This window comes from Paroedura picta, chromosome 5 (genome assembly GCF_049243985.1).
Source record: "Paroedura picta isolate Pp20150507F chromosome 5, Ppicta_v3.0, whole genome shotgun sequence".
In the NCBI taxonomy this organism is placed as follows: Eukaryota; Metazoa; Chordata; class Lepidosauria; order Squamata; family Gekkonidae; genus Paroedura; species Paroedura picta.
Genome location: NC_135373.1, coordinates 30,578,700 through 30,593,884, shown reverse-complemented (window position 1 = coordinate 30,593,884; position 15,185 = coordinate 30,578,700). Strand labels below are relative to the sequence as shown.

The 15,185-nt window shown below is 47.2% G+C and overlaps 1 protein-coding gene across 3 annotated transcripts in view; it reads right to left on the bottom strand.

Moving 5' to 3' along the window:
* The window catches only part of APLP1 (amyloid beta precursor like protein 1), a 131,415-nt gene that overhangs the window by 98,569 nt on the left and 17,661 nt on the right, over window positions 1-15,185 (bottom strand). For all 3 annotated transcript variants that reach the window (XM_077337048.1, XM_077337046.1, XM_077337047.1), the window contains exons 8-12: window positions 14,716-14,790; window positions 12,464-12,622; window positions 10,004-10,132; window positions 9,799-9,898; window positions 5,412-5,558 (exon numbers count right to left, since the gene is read on the bottom strand). In XM_077337048.1, coding sequence (XP_077193163.1) covers window positions 5,412-5,558; window positions 9,799-9,898; window positions 10,004-10,132; window positions 12,464-12,622; window positions 14,716-14,790 — 610 coding nt within the window. The remainder of the gene's footprint in view (window positions 1-5,411; window positions 5,559-9,798; window positions 9,899-10,003; window positions 10,133-12,463; window positions 12,623-14,715; window positions 14,791-15,185) is intronic.

Sequence of the window (15,185 nt, the reverse complement as noted above, 5' to 3'; positions counted from 1 at the left end):
AATATATCTGTTGGGAGATGGGATACCCAGAACATCAGTTCTACTCAGGATTTTACTCAGGTATCTACAGTGGGGTCTCCTCCCTGGAAAGCCTGCTCATCACTGGTACTAATAGAGCAGTTATGTAACTAAGAAGGATGTAGGAAGAAGAACCACCTGGGTGCAGTGGTTAAATTGTTGGATTTGGATCTGGGGGACCAGACTGGAAACCCTGTTATGCCCCAGATGCTCAACGGGTGACCTTGGGCTGGTCACACTCCCTCAGCCTAGCCTACCTCACAGGGTTGTTGAGAGGATGAAATGAGGAGGGCAGAACGCTTTATGTGGCCTACAGGCTCCTTGAAGGAAGGGTAAGACTATACTAGATAGATAACAAACGAATTTTCTAACCATCCTTCTCTGACTCTCTTTTATTATTATTATTATTATTATTATTATTATTATTATTATTATTATTATTATTATTATTATTAGATTTATCTCTTGGTGGTTGTTGCTGTTATTAGATCAAAGCCCACATTGTTCATGAGCTCTTTCTTGCTAAGGATCTTGGGCGCTACGCATACCCCGAGCAAGTGGAAAGGTGGCATAAAAATATTTAAATAAAAAAAAATATGGCAAAGCTCGCTGCTTGCATGCAAAAAGTTTCAGTTCAGTCGCCCAGCACCTCCAGTTAAAACTCAACCTTCCCAAGATGGAGGTCCTGTGGCTGGGAAGGAAGAAGTCAGATCAGGAAGCACACCTCCCCTGCCTGGACGGGGTGGGATTAGAGATCTCACCCGCAGCTAAGAATTTGGGGGTGACCTTTGATGCCTGGAGGCGCAGGTCACGAGGGTAGCCCAGCTGGCGTTTTTCCATCTTCATCAGGCGAGGCTACTAGAGCCTATCTGACCCTGAAGCACCTAGCTACAATGATCCATGCAATGGTCACCTCCAGGTTAGACTTCTGTGACTTGCCCTATTTATTTTTATTTATTTATTTAGATTTATATACCTATGCTGGCCTGCCCTCGTTTCTAGCCCAATTGGTCCAAAATGCAGCTGCTAGGTTTCTCACAAGAACACCTTGGAAATCCTATATCCAGCCTGTGCTGAAGCAGCTGCATTGGTTGCCAGTGGAATTCTGGATCAGGTTCAAGGTTTTTGTCTTAACCTTTAAGGCCGTTCTCAGTCCGACCCAGTGTACCTGAGGGACTGTCTCGCTCCTTATGCCCACCACGGAGCTCTCTGCTCTGCGAATCCTAATAAATTGGTGATTTTTGGCCCATGTGAGGTATGCCTGGCGTTAACCAGGGCCCAGCGCCTTTTTGATCCTGGCCCCTACCTGGTGGAACAAGCTGCTGGAAGAGCTGAGGCTCATGGGAATTGTAGTTCCACAGGGCCTGCAAGATGGAGCTCTTCCATCAGGCGTTTGGTTGAGGCCAGGGCTAGCAAGATCTTATTGGGTGCCTCCTTCAAGCACTTTTCTTGAGGAATTAGGTCAAGATGAGCCGTGGAGCCAGAAATTTTGGAGGGTGGGTTTTTGTTGTGAGAAATTTAATTTTATTGTACTATTGTATTGGTCTGTTTGATTGTACTATACTTGTAAACTGTTGCGATTCAGCTGGCCCAAGAGCGGCGGCTAATAAATGTAAAAAAATAATAAAAAATAAAAAGAATAATTTAAAAGAATATGCTAGGTAGGGTCCTTCAGCCAATTCAATCGGAAGGTGTTAGGCAAGCTCCTCCCCCCCCTTTATCCAATCTGTTATATCATGACAGGGTAGGGCTTGCTTCCTCTTCCTACAAGTGCTATGAGACTTGAGCATAATCAAAGGCTCAAACTGAAGGGCAAAATTCATGGGGGCCTTGCTTAGGGCTGCCAACTTCTAGGTGGGACCTGGAGATCTAGAATTGTACCATCTCCAGACTACAGAGTTGAGTTCTCCCTGGAGAAAATAGCTGCGTTGGAGGGTGGACTCTATGGGGTTAAAGCCCCAGAGGCAGCAGCCGGGGAGGAGGACGAGGAGGAGCCATGGCCCGGTACCGACTGATCTACGGACCGGTACCGGTCTCCGGACTGGGGGCTGGGGACCACTGCTCTAGAGCATTGCACCCCACTGAAGTCCCTGTCCTTATCAGGCTCGACCCACAAATCTCCAGGAGTTGGCAATTCTTACCTCCCTGCCTCCAATTGGCAGCCAGGGGACCTGGCAACCCTAAGCTCCTCCCCTCTCAAGGCTCCAACCCCAAAGCTCCTGAAATCTTCCAAGCAGGAGTAGCATCTATGCAGATAGTATACCTGGGGAAGAACCAGCAACTAGCCCTTCACTCACTGAAGCCATTTCTCTTTGTTTGTTATCTGCTTTAGGGCCCCTGGAGAGGAAAAGCAGCATCTAAATTCTTATAAACAAAAATGAAAGATTGCGAAAGTACTACAGAAATGCCAGCAGGGATGGGTCCAGTGGTTCCCTGCGTGGGACATGACGTTAGTTGTTAATTATTACCACCGTTGTAATATTGTAGAGTTTTAGAGTTATTTTACGGGGAGATTGTTTTGATACTGTTGATATTGTTGTTTTATTGTTATGGATTGGATCTGTATTTTACATGCTTGTAAACCGCTGCGAACCAGTCTGCTGAGAGCGGTGGTCATATAAATCCAAATTAAAAGAAACAAATAAATAAATAGAGAATGAATGAATGAATGAATGAATGAATGAATGAATGAATGAATCAATCAATCAATCAATCAATCAATCAATCAATCAATCAATCAATGATTTTGGTGTGAGCCCTTGGAAAGACCCTGCAGGTCAGAAAGTGAGCCCCAGGCTGGGGTGGGTGGGGAGAATGACTGGTAGCCAGCTTCGTAAGCCAACTTCAAATGTTTGGGAGACTGACATAGGTTTCTCCAGTAAAATCCTACTAGAAAACCCTCCTGCGACAGAATCATGCCCATGCTACTTGATATTCCTTACACAGATTGTTGAAAAAAGTCCACTTTTTTTCTTTTCTTTTCTTTTTTTTTTTTTTTGCATCGCTTCAATCCAAGCTGCCAGTTTCCCCTCTGCTTCAAAGCAAGAGATCAAAAGCTAAACCCCTCCACGGTCATTACTGCTTCCTGGGTCAAGTAATCCCTCAACTGGCCCGGTGCAGTTGTGCTAAAAGATTATTTAATTGCCGGAGCAGCAACTGGAACGTCGAGGGAGCCGAATCAGAGCTGAGACGGAGTCGGCAGGAGGGAAGAGAATATGACTCCCCAGTTCTGAATCTCAGTGGGAAATAAGAACCTGAAACAGTTATGTTTCATGAATTTTGACTGAATCTCTAGTTTGGGAAGGACCCTGCCCGAGCACCTCAAATGCCCATTTAACTGAGCATCCCAGAGTAGTCAAGCAGATAACCCCCCAAAGGCCCTGAAGCAGGTCACAGAGACCAAAGCGATCTTCTATTACTACTCCTCACAGCTGTTATTCAGAAGCATACTGCCTCTGAACATGGTAAAAGGTAAAGGTATCTCCTGTGCAAGCACCGAGTCATGTCTGACCCTTGGGGTGACGCCCTCCAGCGTTTTCATGGCAGACTCAATACGAGGTGGTTTGCCAGTGCCTTCCCCAGTCATTACCGTTTATCCCCCAGCAAACAAGCTGGGTACTCATTTTACCGGTCTCAGAAGGATGGAAGGCTGAGTCAACCTTGAGCCGGCTGCTGGGATTGAACTCCCAGCCTCATGGGCAGAGCTTTCAGACGGCTGCCTTACCACTCTGCGCCACAAGAGGCTCTGAACATGGAGGCTCCATTTATTTCTCATGATTTAGTAGTCATGGACGGGCCTCTCTCCCATAAAGCCACCTAATTCCCTCTTAAATCCATCAGTGCTATTGGCCATTGCTAGATACTGTGGCAGTAATTTCTGCCACCATGGTGTGAATAAGTATTTTTTGTCCGTCCTGAAGTAACTCCCCCATCACCTTACCTGGAGTGCGACAAAGCATGACTGGGAAAAGGGGAAAGAGCCTTCCTATGTTTCCCTTAACAAATCTCTAGTTGAAAGGACAATCAGGATTTCAGAAAACTCAAATCCCAATGAAAAGAGAAGTTCTTTTGAGGCTGGTTTATAATCATCCTAGATGGTTTCAAGTGGGTAGTCATGTTGGTCTGTCTGAAGTAGCACAATAAAATCAGAGTCCAGTGGCACCTTTAAGACCAACAAAGATTTATTTCAGGCGTGAGCTTTCGAGTGCTTGCACTCGAAAGCTCACGCCTGGAATAAATCTTTGTTGGTCTTAAAGGTGCCACTGGACTCTGATTTTGTCATCCTAGATGGTATCATTGGTGTTAGAGCTTCACAGCATTGAGTGTATCATTCTTATTTGGTACCACAACCCGCATTTCAGTCCAACATTTTTGTTTGTGACATTGGCAAGATTTTCAGATTTTGAAAATGGGAAATAGATCAGATTTTTTTTGTTTTGTTTTAAAGACTCGGCACAAAATTTCACTTCCGCTGTCAGAAAAATTCTAACTGTAACACTATGCTCAAGATGTCTTATGTCCAAATTGCACCAATGATTACCAACGTGAGGTAGACTGGGAAGGAGAGGCATACAGCCCAGATCTACAACAGACGGGGGGAAGAAGTCCCCCATCCATACCGTCCTACAAACACAAGGAAGGCTCTCTCTCTAACTCTGTTCCAAAAAGGAAATTCACAAACTGACCCTCCCGAGGACATCATCAGCACCTTCAAATATATACCTGAACCTCTCACGACCTCAGATGTGACTACAACATGTACACTAAGAGATAAATCCTTACTGCAACTAAAATAAAGGTGACCAGAGATTGTGGAATGATCATTTTTAGGAGGGGGGGGGGGAGGGAAGCGTCTCCCTTATTTATCCTGGTTCAAATACCGGAAAAGACTTAACTTTTAGTCAACAGAACTGGAATAAAAACCTTCCTTTCCCCTCAGGTAATGAAAGGAGACTCCTGTGGGTGTCTGGGGTAGAGACCTGCCGCATTTTAACCTTTCAATAAAAACAAACTGAACAAAAATGACATTAACTACATCGCACTACCTGTCAAACTCAGCATCCAAAACAATGAGTTTCCTAACAGCCCTCAATAAGGATCACCATTGGAGCATTTCACAAAAGTCAAACCGAAGACAACAAGCCTGCGTCAACAAGGTCCGTTAACAGGGGAGGGCTAACTCCGGTCCTACAGAATCACCCTCCAAGTGACCCATAAACTGAAAAGCATAAATGGTTTCGAGGGATCTTGCTCGCATCCTCTGTGAACTTCCCGTGGACCCGACTCCTGAACAGACTTGCCAGCTGAGCCCCCACTGCCACCAAGAACCAGCTCCCCGACTGCTAATCTACCCGCCATGATGGTCCAGGATTTAACGTTAAGGTCCTACTCACCTTCTCCATCATGCAGGTACGAATGGCTCTCGGCGGCCATGTCCTCGCTACTGTCAACGGGGAGGAACTCCTCGGTGGTGCGTGTTTCTGAGATGGAGGTGGTGAGCAGATCGTTGGTTGCCACCCGTTCTGATCGCAGCAGCTCTTCTGGAAAGACATTTTGAGAGGCAAACTTACAACACAAGGCCTGAACAGTGAGCAGCCTTCTCAGACTGTGAGCTGAGGAGGGCATAGCTCTGGCCTCAGACTGAAGTATTCGGTTCCTAACTGGTAGGATGCAACAGGCTATTAACTTAGAGGTTCCACACTGGGGCAAACTGGGAGAGAAAAACGACAACTCTCCCCCTCCCAGTCAACTTAGCTCCATCTCACTGAAGGATGGGAAAGAAGATTTCTGTCCCACCTGCCCACCCAAAGGAGGGAGAGAGTGTCCGTCTGCGGTCTCCTAGGGACAGCATGCAGTATGCACCTTACTGAAGAGGCCTGGGTGGGACACAGGCTGGCCTTCCCTCCGCCTGGGGCAAGCCAGCTCAGTGGCAGAAGTGCCGTGCAGGGCTTCCCCAGCCCTACATGAGATGTAGAAAGTTTGCATGCCTCCCTTTTGCCACTGGGCTGACCTGGCTCAGGTGCAGGGGATAAGGCCATCAGCCCCACAGGAAAAATCCTGGGGCCCATAATGGACAGTCCATGCCTGATACCCAGATTTTGTCCCCAGCTCTGTAAACTTAGCACGCGGTAACTGAGATGGAGATAAGAGGAAATTTAAAATCTCAAACCTCATTTCCTCCCCCCCCCCTTTAATTATATTGTAAAGACGAATTTGATGAAGCAATTTTTAAATCAGTTCTAACTTGTAGATTGTTAGGACTGTGATTGTATTATTTTTGCGACTCTATTGGTTGGGGATTGCAGTAATAAACTGACTGCCTGCCCCTGGTTCCCCCAACCTTTAAGGGCACTCCAATGGGAAACTACCACTGCTCAAGACCCGTCTGATAAACGGGTTTATTTTATCCCTTCAAAGGGAAATTCCCTTTAGCATTTTGCAATGTATTCTTCCTTTAATGCCCTTACAGTGGCTGAATGCCAACTCATCCACAAGGCACTCATGAGTGCATTCTCCCTTTCAGGGGGGTTCCAAGCTGGCAGCCTGAGAATCCACTTCTTGATTCATACCAAGCCAGTCAAAACCTCAGAGGTCTCAGCGATGCCCCTAGTTCCGATTTCCGACAGGGAATCTGGGAACAGAAGGTACTGCTTCCAACTCGGAGGAGACAAAATGCCCCTGAGGACTTGTTATTCATTTGGCTGAAATGCTTAATCTCTGGCTGCTTTTGAATGGCTCTCCATCCCTTTTCTGCTTATTTACTGGTCATTCGTATTTGGCCAAAGCTGTTCTGGAAACATCGAGTCAGTGCAGCGTTGAATAAAACGTTGCCCATCAATATTTATCGCAGACAACAGATCAGTCAACAAGGTACAGTTTACATAGAAATGTTAAAGCCTTCCATGATCGGGTCCCGCCCTCTCTTTGGGAACTGTGCCCCCCCTTAGGCTAACATCGCCTGGAGTCATCTAGTGCCACAATGACTGTGAGCAGCAGAGTTGAGGGTCCGCAAGGGAGACTAGTTCTTGATTGTTGCTGCCATAATAATATTGGAAAATTGTATGGTCTATTGTACCGGGTTTTAATGTGGATTTTATTCTAATGTAAACCGCCACAAGCCAGCTGGGCCAAGAGTGCCGGGTCAATCGTAAATAAATAATAATAATAACTTTATTGTGCTGTCATTATTATTAGTAGTAGTAGTATTAATTATACATAAAAAGTTATTTCCATATTTCTTGTGGAAAAACTCTTGGTACAGAATTTGGCCACATTAGAGAGGGTCTCTTTGGAGCGGTCTGCAAAGAGCAAGCAAAAGGTAAAGGTACCCCCTGTGCAAGCACTGAGTCATGTCTGACTCTTGGGGTGACGCCCTCCAGCGGTTTCATGGCAGACTCAACACGGGGTGGTTTGCCAGTGCCTTCCCCAGTCATTACCATTTACCCCCCAGCAAGCTGGGTACTCATTTTACCGACCTCAGAAGGATGGAAGGCTGAGTCAACCTTGAGTTGGCTGCTGGGATCGAACTCCCAACCTCATGGGCAGACAGCTTCAAACAGCATGTCGCTGCCTTACCACTCTGCGCCACAAGAGGCTCTTAAAGGGCAAGTAGGGGTAGAATTTTTCAGATCTTCTCCGGCACTTGGGTAAACAGAGGTGAGATAAGCAGAAGGGATGTCCTTTAGTGTAGTGGTTAGGAGTACGGACTTCTAATCTGGCATGCCAGGTTCGTTTCTGCACTCCCCCACATGCAGTCAGCTGGGTGACCTTGGGCTCATCACAGCAAGGATAAAGCTGTTCTGACCAAGCAGGAATATCAGGGCTCTCTCAGCCTCCCCTCCCTCACAGGGGGTCTGTTGTGGGGAGAGGAAAGGGAAGGCGACTGTAAGCCGCTTTGAGCCTCCTTCGGGTAGAGAAAAGCGGCATCTAAGAACCCACTCTTCTTCTTTTTCTTCTACAATGAAAAATAATCATACCAGTTCCATGTTTTTGAGTGTGTTCAATTGGCAGGAACACAGACCTTGAGGGGAAGAATGAGAGTATGTAAGGTTTTCCCGTCCAAGGGTGCTGAGGACAGGCAGCTAAGTTAGGGCAAAAGTTCTGCAGTACTTGGGGATTTCTACAGTGTAAAAATAATTTGCTGGCACAAGGTTTTGGCTACGGTTTTGGATTCATTGTTTGAGTTTTTCTTTTGTTCCCAAGAATCCAAGATGGTACATTGTCAAGGGGGAGAAACTGAAAATTGTATTTTATTCTCAGCTGCATCAACACAACCTGAGCAGCGTCTTCTAAAATAAATAAGAGGTTGATTCAGATAGGTTCAGGGTTAGCTTAAGGCAGAAACATATAGCCTGATGCCACCTATCAGGTGTACAAAGTGTTCTGAACAAAGTTATATAAAACTAGGGGCTAAGCTCGTTTCACTCAGGAACACAACACGCGCTAGATTGGGGGGATGGGATGGAAGAACTCTGCAGACGGCCTCCCCCTCCTCCCCAAGACCTGGGTGTAAACTGCACGGAGCTTTTATTCCAATCCCAGGTCGATTCAGTCCCTGCCGTCTACACAGAATGCGATTTCCATTTGGATTTGGAGTGATTTAAATTTTCCTTTGCAGCAAGAAGGATTGATCTGGAGTGACCCTACCTTTATTGTGCGATATCTTAGAGTGCTTTTAACCCTCAATATTTTTCAAATCTGGATTGGGAAAGCAAGCTCTGTGGTAGAGAACCTCTGATGAGCCACACCTGGTCATGTGACAAACTTGCCTTAAAGGAGAAGCCCCTAATTTCTCTCAACTTCTGTCAGTCCTGGATTTTTTCTCCCTTCTCTGCCTTTTTCGATCCCCCACCCCCTCCAAGAAAAGAAAGAGGCTCCCTGCTTGGCTCCTCTCCCCCCCCTTCAAGAACAGAAAGAAATAGGCTTGGCTCCCCCCCCCCCTTTCTGAACTACCCTAACCACGTGCAGAACACTTTCCTGTTTCAATGGTGGGGGGGAGAGGAAGACCCGAGTTCAAAGCGATCTGGATTCAGCAGGATTGACAATGGAATAAACAAAGTAAGTGCAGACTCTGCCCTGGAAAGGCTACAGGCAGCTGTTAGGGAACTCATCAGCAGGGGCAGCTCTCACACAGCAGGGATCTGCAGCCTCCAAGCCTCAGAGGGAAGTGGGAGGAGGAGGGGGTGGTCAGGGGTGAGGGACAGAAGGTGATTTGCTGGCCACTGGACAGACAGGCAGGCCGGTTGGAGGAGGAGGCACTCAGGGGCGGGACAACTGCCCTGAGTGGGTGTTAAGCTCTGAGTGGCACTTAAGCCATGAGACACGCTCCTCCTCCAAGGCCTTACCAGAAATATTATGTAGAACACATGGGGTGCCCCATCACTCAGCCCTGGAGGGATGAATTGGCTGAATGAGAGTTGAATGAGAGTTGTCAACTTCCAGGTGAGGCCGAGAGATCTCTGAGAATTACAAGTAGTCTCCAAACTACTCAGGACAGATACTCTGGAGAAAATGGCTGCTTGGGAAGGTGGACTCTATGAGACCATACCCAGTGGAGACCCCTCCCACATATTTCCTAGATTTCCCTGACCCATATTTGGCAATCCTGTGGAACTGAAGCAGGGATTTCCCAAACATTAGCTAGCCATTCCTGGCTTATGGAGGCAGAAGGGGTAGAAGGAAGGGGAGGAAGACGAGGAGACCTTTGGGAACCGCAGAGACTAGAGATGCTGCAGAAGAAAAGAGATTGCTCCTCGGGAAATGAAGTAGCCTGGTACATACCAATGTCCCCACGGAGCTCTTGGGCAAGATGAGGATTCTTGTACAGCAAAGCCAAGCTCTGGTTCATCCGTTCTTCAATGACATGGAGGTGGGTGTATACCTAGGGGGAAAGGGCAGCAAGGCTTCAGGGTTCCGCACTGCAGGGTTGGGTGGGGGAAAGGATCATTTCCCAGGGATGAAAGCACACGTAGGGGAAGAATCGCACCTGAAACTTCATCTGCTCAGCCTTCTCAGGATCGGCAGCGGCCACGTGCTGGTAGTGGCGGAGGGTGTGGCGCTGGTCTTTCTGCTCTGCCCGCACATACCTCTTCAGGGCTGCCAGGACGCGCTCCGGCTGGGTGAGAAATGGAACAGTGCAAAGGGGAAGATGGGAGAATTGCACATGACATTGGCCTTGGACTGAACCTGACCCTCATTCCATTGAGGTCCGTGTGGTCAATTCAGACCGGCAGTGGCTCTCCAGGGACCTATGCAAAAGTCTTTCCCATCACTGACTACCTAATCCTTAACTGGAGATACCAGGGAATGAAACTACAACCTACTGCATGCCAAGCAGATGCTCTATGTCAGGGTGGTCAAACTGGCTCTCCAGATGTCCACGGATTACAATTACCATGAGCTCCTGCTAGCATGCTGGAGGGCTCATGGGAATTGCAATCCATGGGCATCTCTTGTTGTTATTGTTGTTATGTGCGAAGTTGTGTCCGACCCATCGCGACCCCATGGACAATGATCCTCCAGGCCTTTCTGTCCTCTACCATTCCCCGGAGTCCATTTAAGTTCCCACCGACTGCTTCAGTGACTCCATCCAGCCACCTCATTCTCTGTCGTCCCCTTCTTCTTTTGCCCTCGATCGCTCCCAGCATTAGGCTCTTCTCCAGGGAGTCCTTCCTTCTCATGAAATGGCCAAAGTATTTGAGTTTCATCTTCAGGATCTGGCCTTCTAAGGAGCAGTCAGGGCTGATCTCCTCTAGGACTGACCGGTTTGTTCACCTTGCAGTCCAAGGGACTTGCAAGGGTCTTCTCCAGCACCAGAGTTCAAAAGCCTCAATTCTTTGACGCTCGGCCTTCCTTAAGGAGAACCGCAATTTGGCTACCCCTGCAGTATGTCATGTTTGCCCCTTGCTCACGTCATATTGGCTTGACCAGAGTCCCACGATGTCCCTCGGGCAGCCGATTGACTCTGCTCCTCTTGAGTTCCCTATTCCTGGTTTCCCAACCTCTTCCCATACTCTCTGGTCCCCAGGGCCACTTGGCATTTTATCCTGTTCTCTGTGTTATGATTATTCTTCCTAAGTTGTAAATCCTACTTTCACTTTTAAGATAAGATGGTACTTTCTGTAAGATCACAGACTGTATAAAACCAACTGGCATCGGAGGGTAGGCAAGCTAAGCTCTATAATTGTCTCAATCTTTGTATGTGGTCAGTTCTGGCAACCAAGCATTTTGTGTAGCCGTTAGTATGTCATTCTAGAAAACTACTGAAAGTTTGTTTTCTAAGACTGCCTTTTTGGGGAGAATTGCCACAAAATGTCACAGTCTACCATGGAGCCACTACTCCTTTCCTGAACCTCTTCCTAACATCTCTGCTATTTCTCCCACCACCACCACTGACCCTCCCTGGATGCATTTTCTCTGCAGCTGGCCCCTCTTTTCTTCTCACCTGTCCATAGCTTTGCTGAGTATACCCAGGCTGCACATTCATAGAGTCATAGAATAATAGAGTTGGAAGAGATCTCATGGGTCATCTAGTCCAACCCCTGCACTATGCAGGACACTCACATCCCAATCGCTTATCTACTGTAACCTGCCACCCCTTTGCCTTCACAGAATCAGCCTCTCCATCAGATGTCTAGCTTCTGTTTAAAAATTTCCAATGATGGAGAACCCACCACTTCCCGAGGAAGCCTGTTCCACCAAGAAACCTCTCTAACTGTCAGGAACTTCTTCCGGATGTTTAGATGGAATTTTTTTTGAATTAATTTCATCCCATTCGTTCTGGTCTGTCCCTCTGGGGCAAGAGAGAACAATTCTGCTCCATCCTCCATATGGCACCCTTTTAAATACTTGAAGATGGTTATCAGATCCCCTCTCAGTCGTCTCCTCTCTAAGCTAAACAGAACAAGCTCCCCCAACCTTTCCTCATACATCTTAGTCTCCTAAACCCTCACCATCTTTGTTGCCCTCCTCTGGAAACGCTCCAGTATGTCAACATCCCTCTTCAATTGGGGTGCCCAAAACTGAACACAGTACTCCAAGTGAGGCTGAACCAGAGCAGAGTAAAGCGGTACCCTCACCTCCCATGATCTGGACACGATATTCCGTTTGATACAGGCCAAAATACCATTTGCCTTTTTAGCCACTCTGCTTTGCAGGCACCATGGAACTGGGGAACTTCCTGTAGGGCCCACAGCTCTTCTGTCAGCTCATTCCACCAGGTAGGAGCCAAGACTGAAAAGGCCCTGACCCTGGTCGAGGCCAGATGTACTTTCCTAGGGCCAGGGATCATCAACCGGTTCAAATTGGCTGAACGAAGTGCTTTTCGGGGATACAGTCAGTTAGGTGGTCCCATCCAAGTACTAACTCGACTGGACCTTGCTTATTTTCCAAGATCTGACAAGATGGGGCTAGCCTGGGCCGTCCAGGTCGGAGTCCCTCCGCCTACCTGAGGGTTGTCACTCTGTACAGCTGTCAGGTAACTCTCGAGCGCTGCACGGCGGTTATCGTTCAGCAGGGCCACCACCCGGGCCAGGTGAGTCTCCACCAGCCGCTGTCGCTCCTTGGCCACCTGCTCTTCCAGCGTCTGCAGGATGGACTGGAAATGCTGGGACAGCCAAATGCAGCAAGTCAGGGTGGAAGTGAAAGGCAATCAATGAATGAATGCGTGTAATAATGGACATGCTTTTAGAACATCCACGCTTTAGATGGTTAATGGACAGAAGCCATTGAGGAAGCAAACGTCACTTGCAGGGGGAGGATACTCATTAAAAAGGAGTGAGTGAGGAGGAGGAGGACAGGTAACAGGTGAGTCTAGAAACACAAACCGCTGACAAAGACAATGTTTGTGGGCTATTGTGCTATCAAGCTGTTTCCAACCTATGGTGTCCTTATGACCTCTACAACCTTATGTTACTAACAATGTAAGAAAAGCCCGGCTGGATCGGCCCAGTGGCCCATCTAGTCCAGCATCCTGTCTCATACAGTGGCCAACCTCCTCCTTGGGAGGGCAACAACAAGGTATAAGAGCATCACCAGGCCTTCCCCTGATGCTGCCTCCTGGCACTGGGATTCAGAGGCCTGTAAATATTCTTGTAAGAGAAATACCGTTCAGGATTCAGCCAAATAAAAGACATTTAATATTAAGGAGTTTGTGAACGGTAATGCTAAAAGTATTATATATGCCACTGAATGTGTCAAATGTAACCTACTGTATGAGGGACTAAGCTCCAGAGCCATAAAAGTCCGTATACTGGAACATCTGATCTGCATTCGGAACAGAATAGTTTCAGCACCTCTGATATAGCCCTGGTTGAGTTCCTACTGGGCAGAAAAAGATCTGCGCTTCTGGGTTATTGAAAAGGTCTGAGGAACACCTCCCTAGACCAGGGGTAGTCAACCTGTGGTCCTTCAGATGTTCATGGACTACAATTCCCATGAGCCCCTGCCAGCAAATGCTGGCAGGGGCTCATGGGAATTGTAGTCCATGAACATCTGGAGGACCACAGGTTCACTACCCCTGCCCTAGACAACTGAGAAGGAGAGACATTTTGGATCTACACACTGAAGTCTCTTGAACCGGCCAGCCTTCATTCTGGAACGGACTGGTTGTGCTTGTAATTTATATAGGAGTTTTTCTTTGTATAAGAACTGGGTTCGATGTGCAAACTGTTTGCATTTTGCACTGCGAAAAAAAACAACAACACCTAGTCTGTAAAGGCACGATTTCCCCCTCTCCCCTCCCTTCTCTGCACCTACAGGCTTTTGCTTTATCTGAGGCTATCCAAGCCTGAAAGCACAAGAATAACCTCTCGTTTTGAATCTGCCCTCAGAGAAGGACACAGTGGGATTCTCCAATATCCTGGGGTGGTTGGTAATTTTATGAACATGAAATCTGTGCTAAAGATCTTAAAGATCTCAATCTATGCGTATTCATTCCGAGTTATCTACTAGAAACAAGAAATATTTGCTGGCCGAGGATTCTGCTAATATGAACACCTTGCAGGACCAGAACTAGCCAGAGGAGACTGAATAAGCAAGCAAGTAAGCAAATGATAACACAGAATGTATACAACTCAACAGAGATAATGGCAGTACTCATTTCATGTTATTTCTGTTACCCACGGTTTTTTTCGCCCCTAGGTTGAAAATTGTAAAAATTTGCTAATTAGAGCTTACACATCTGTATAATTGACCTCTGATGGAGATCTATTAGACTGGGTTAGGTCAAGGTCATAAAAAAAATTTGGGGGGGGGGGAGGCATCATTGGTGTGCTCTCTTAGATGTTTTATGTGCGCCAAATAGATATTCTTTTATAGGTTTTTAAACATTTGAGCTCCTATAATAAACCATTCATATATTTTTTAAATTGATTTTAGCCCAAGCCTTTTTGGTTCTCGCCTGTCTTTCAGGTTGGGCTATTGTTTCCCTTTGTGTTACTTGCTATCATTGTCAAAGAACTTGCTCAGCTCCTGCAAGCTGCGGGGCGTGGCTTCCTTGGTTGAGTCAGCACACCTCCACTTTTCCACCGGCCATTGGCTTGTATTATCGTCTTTTCCAGTGAGTCTTCTCACAACGAGACCCAAATACACAGTATTAAGGAAGCCCCAAACATGATCAAGCTAACTAGTGCCGCCAGCAAATGCACTAGAGTAGTTCGTACCAGGGTGGCTGGCCAATTATCCCTTTCCGATGCTCACCTCGTTGAGCGCCTGCCGGTCCGTCTTAGGCAAGTTCTTGGCTTGGTTGTCGGCTTCGGCCCACTCCTTCATCACCTACAGAATCGGAACAAAACTCTGGATCAGGATAATGTGCCCGTGGACAAATGCACAGCTTGCTCTGCTCCCGTAAGGCACTTGCCTACCACTTCCTGGTATAGACATATGAGCTGCAGGAGACATGCTCGTTACAGACACTGGACAGTGTTGTCCATTTTTCTTCTTGGAGAGTCAGGAGGAGTGAGGGATAAAACGTTGAAGGCTGCAGTCTCTGAATAAAGTGGGCTTACTGCCACGTAGACCTCCTTAGCTGGCCGTCTGTTCTGAGTCTCTCCCCCACACACACACACACACTCACCCCCTACCCACACATTAATGGCTATTAACCTAACTGGTTGTCAGTTCGCACAAAGGGATGCTAGGTAAAGTAGAGATGCACTAAGAACAGGAAG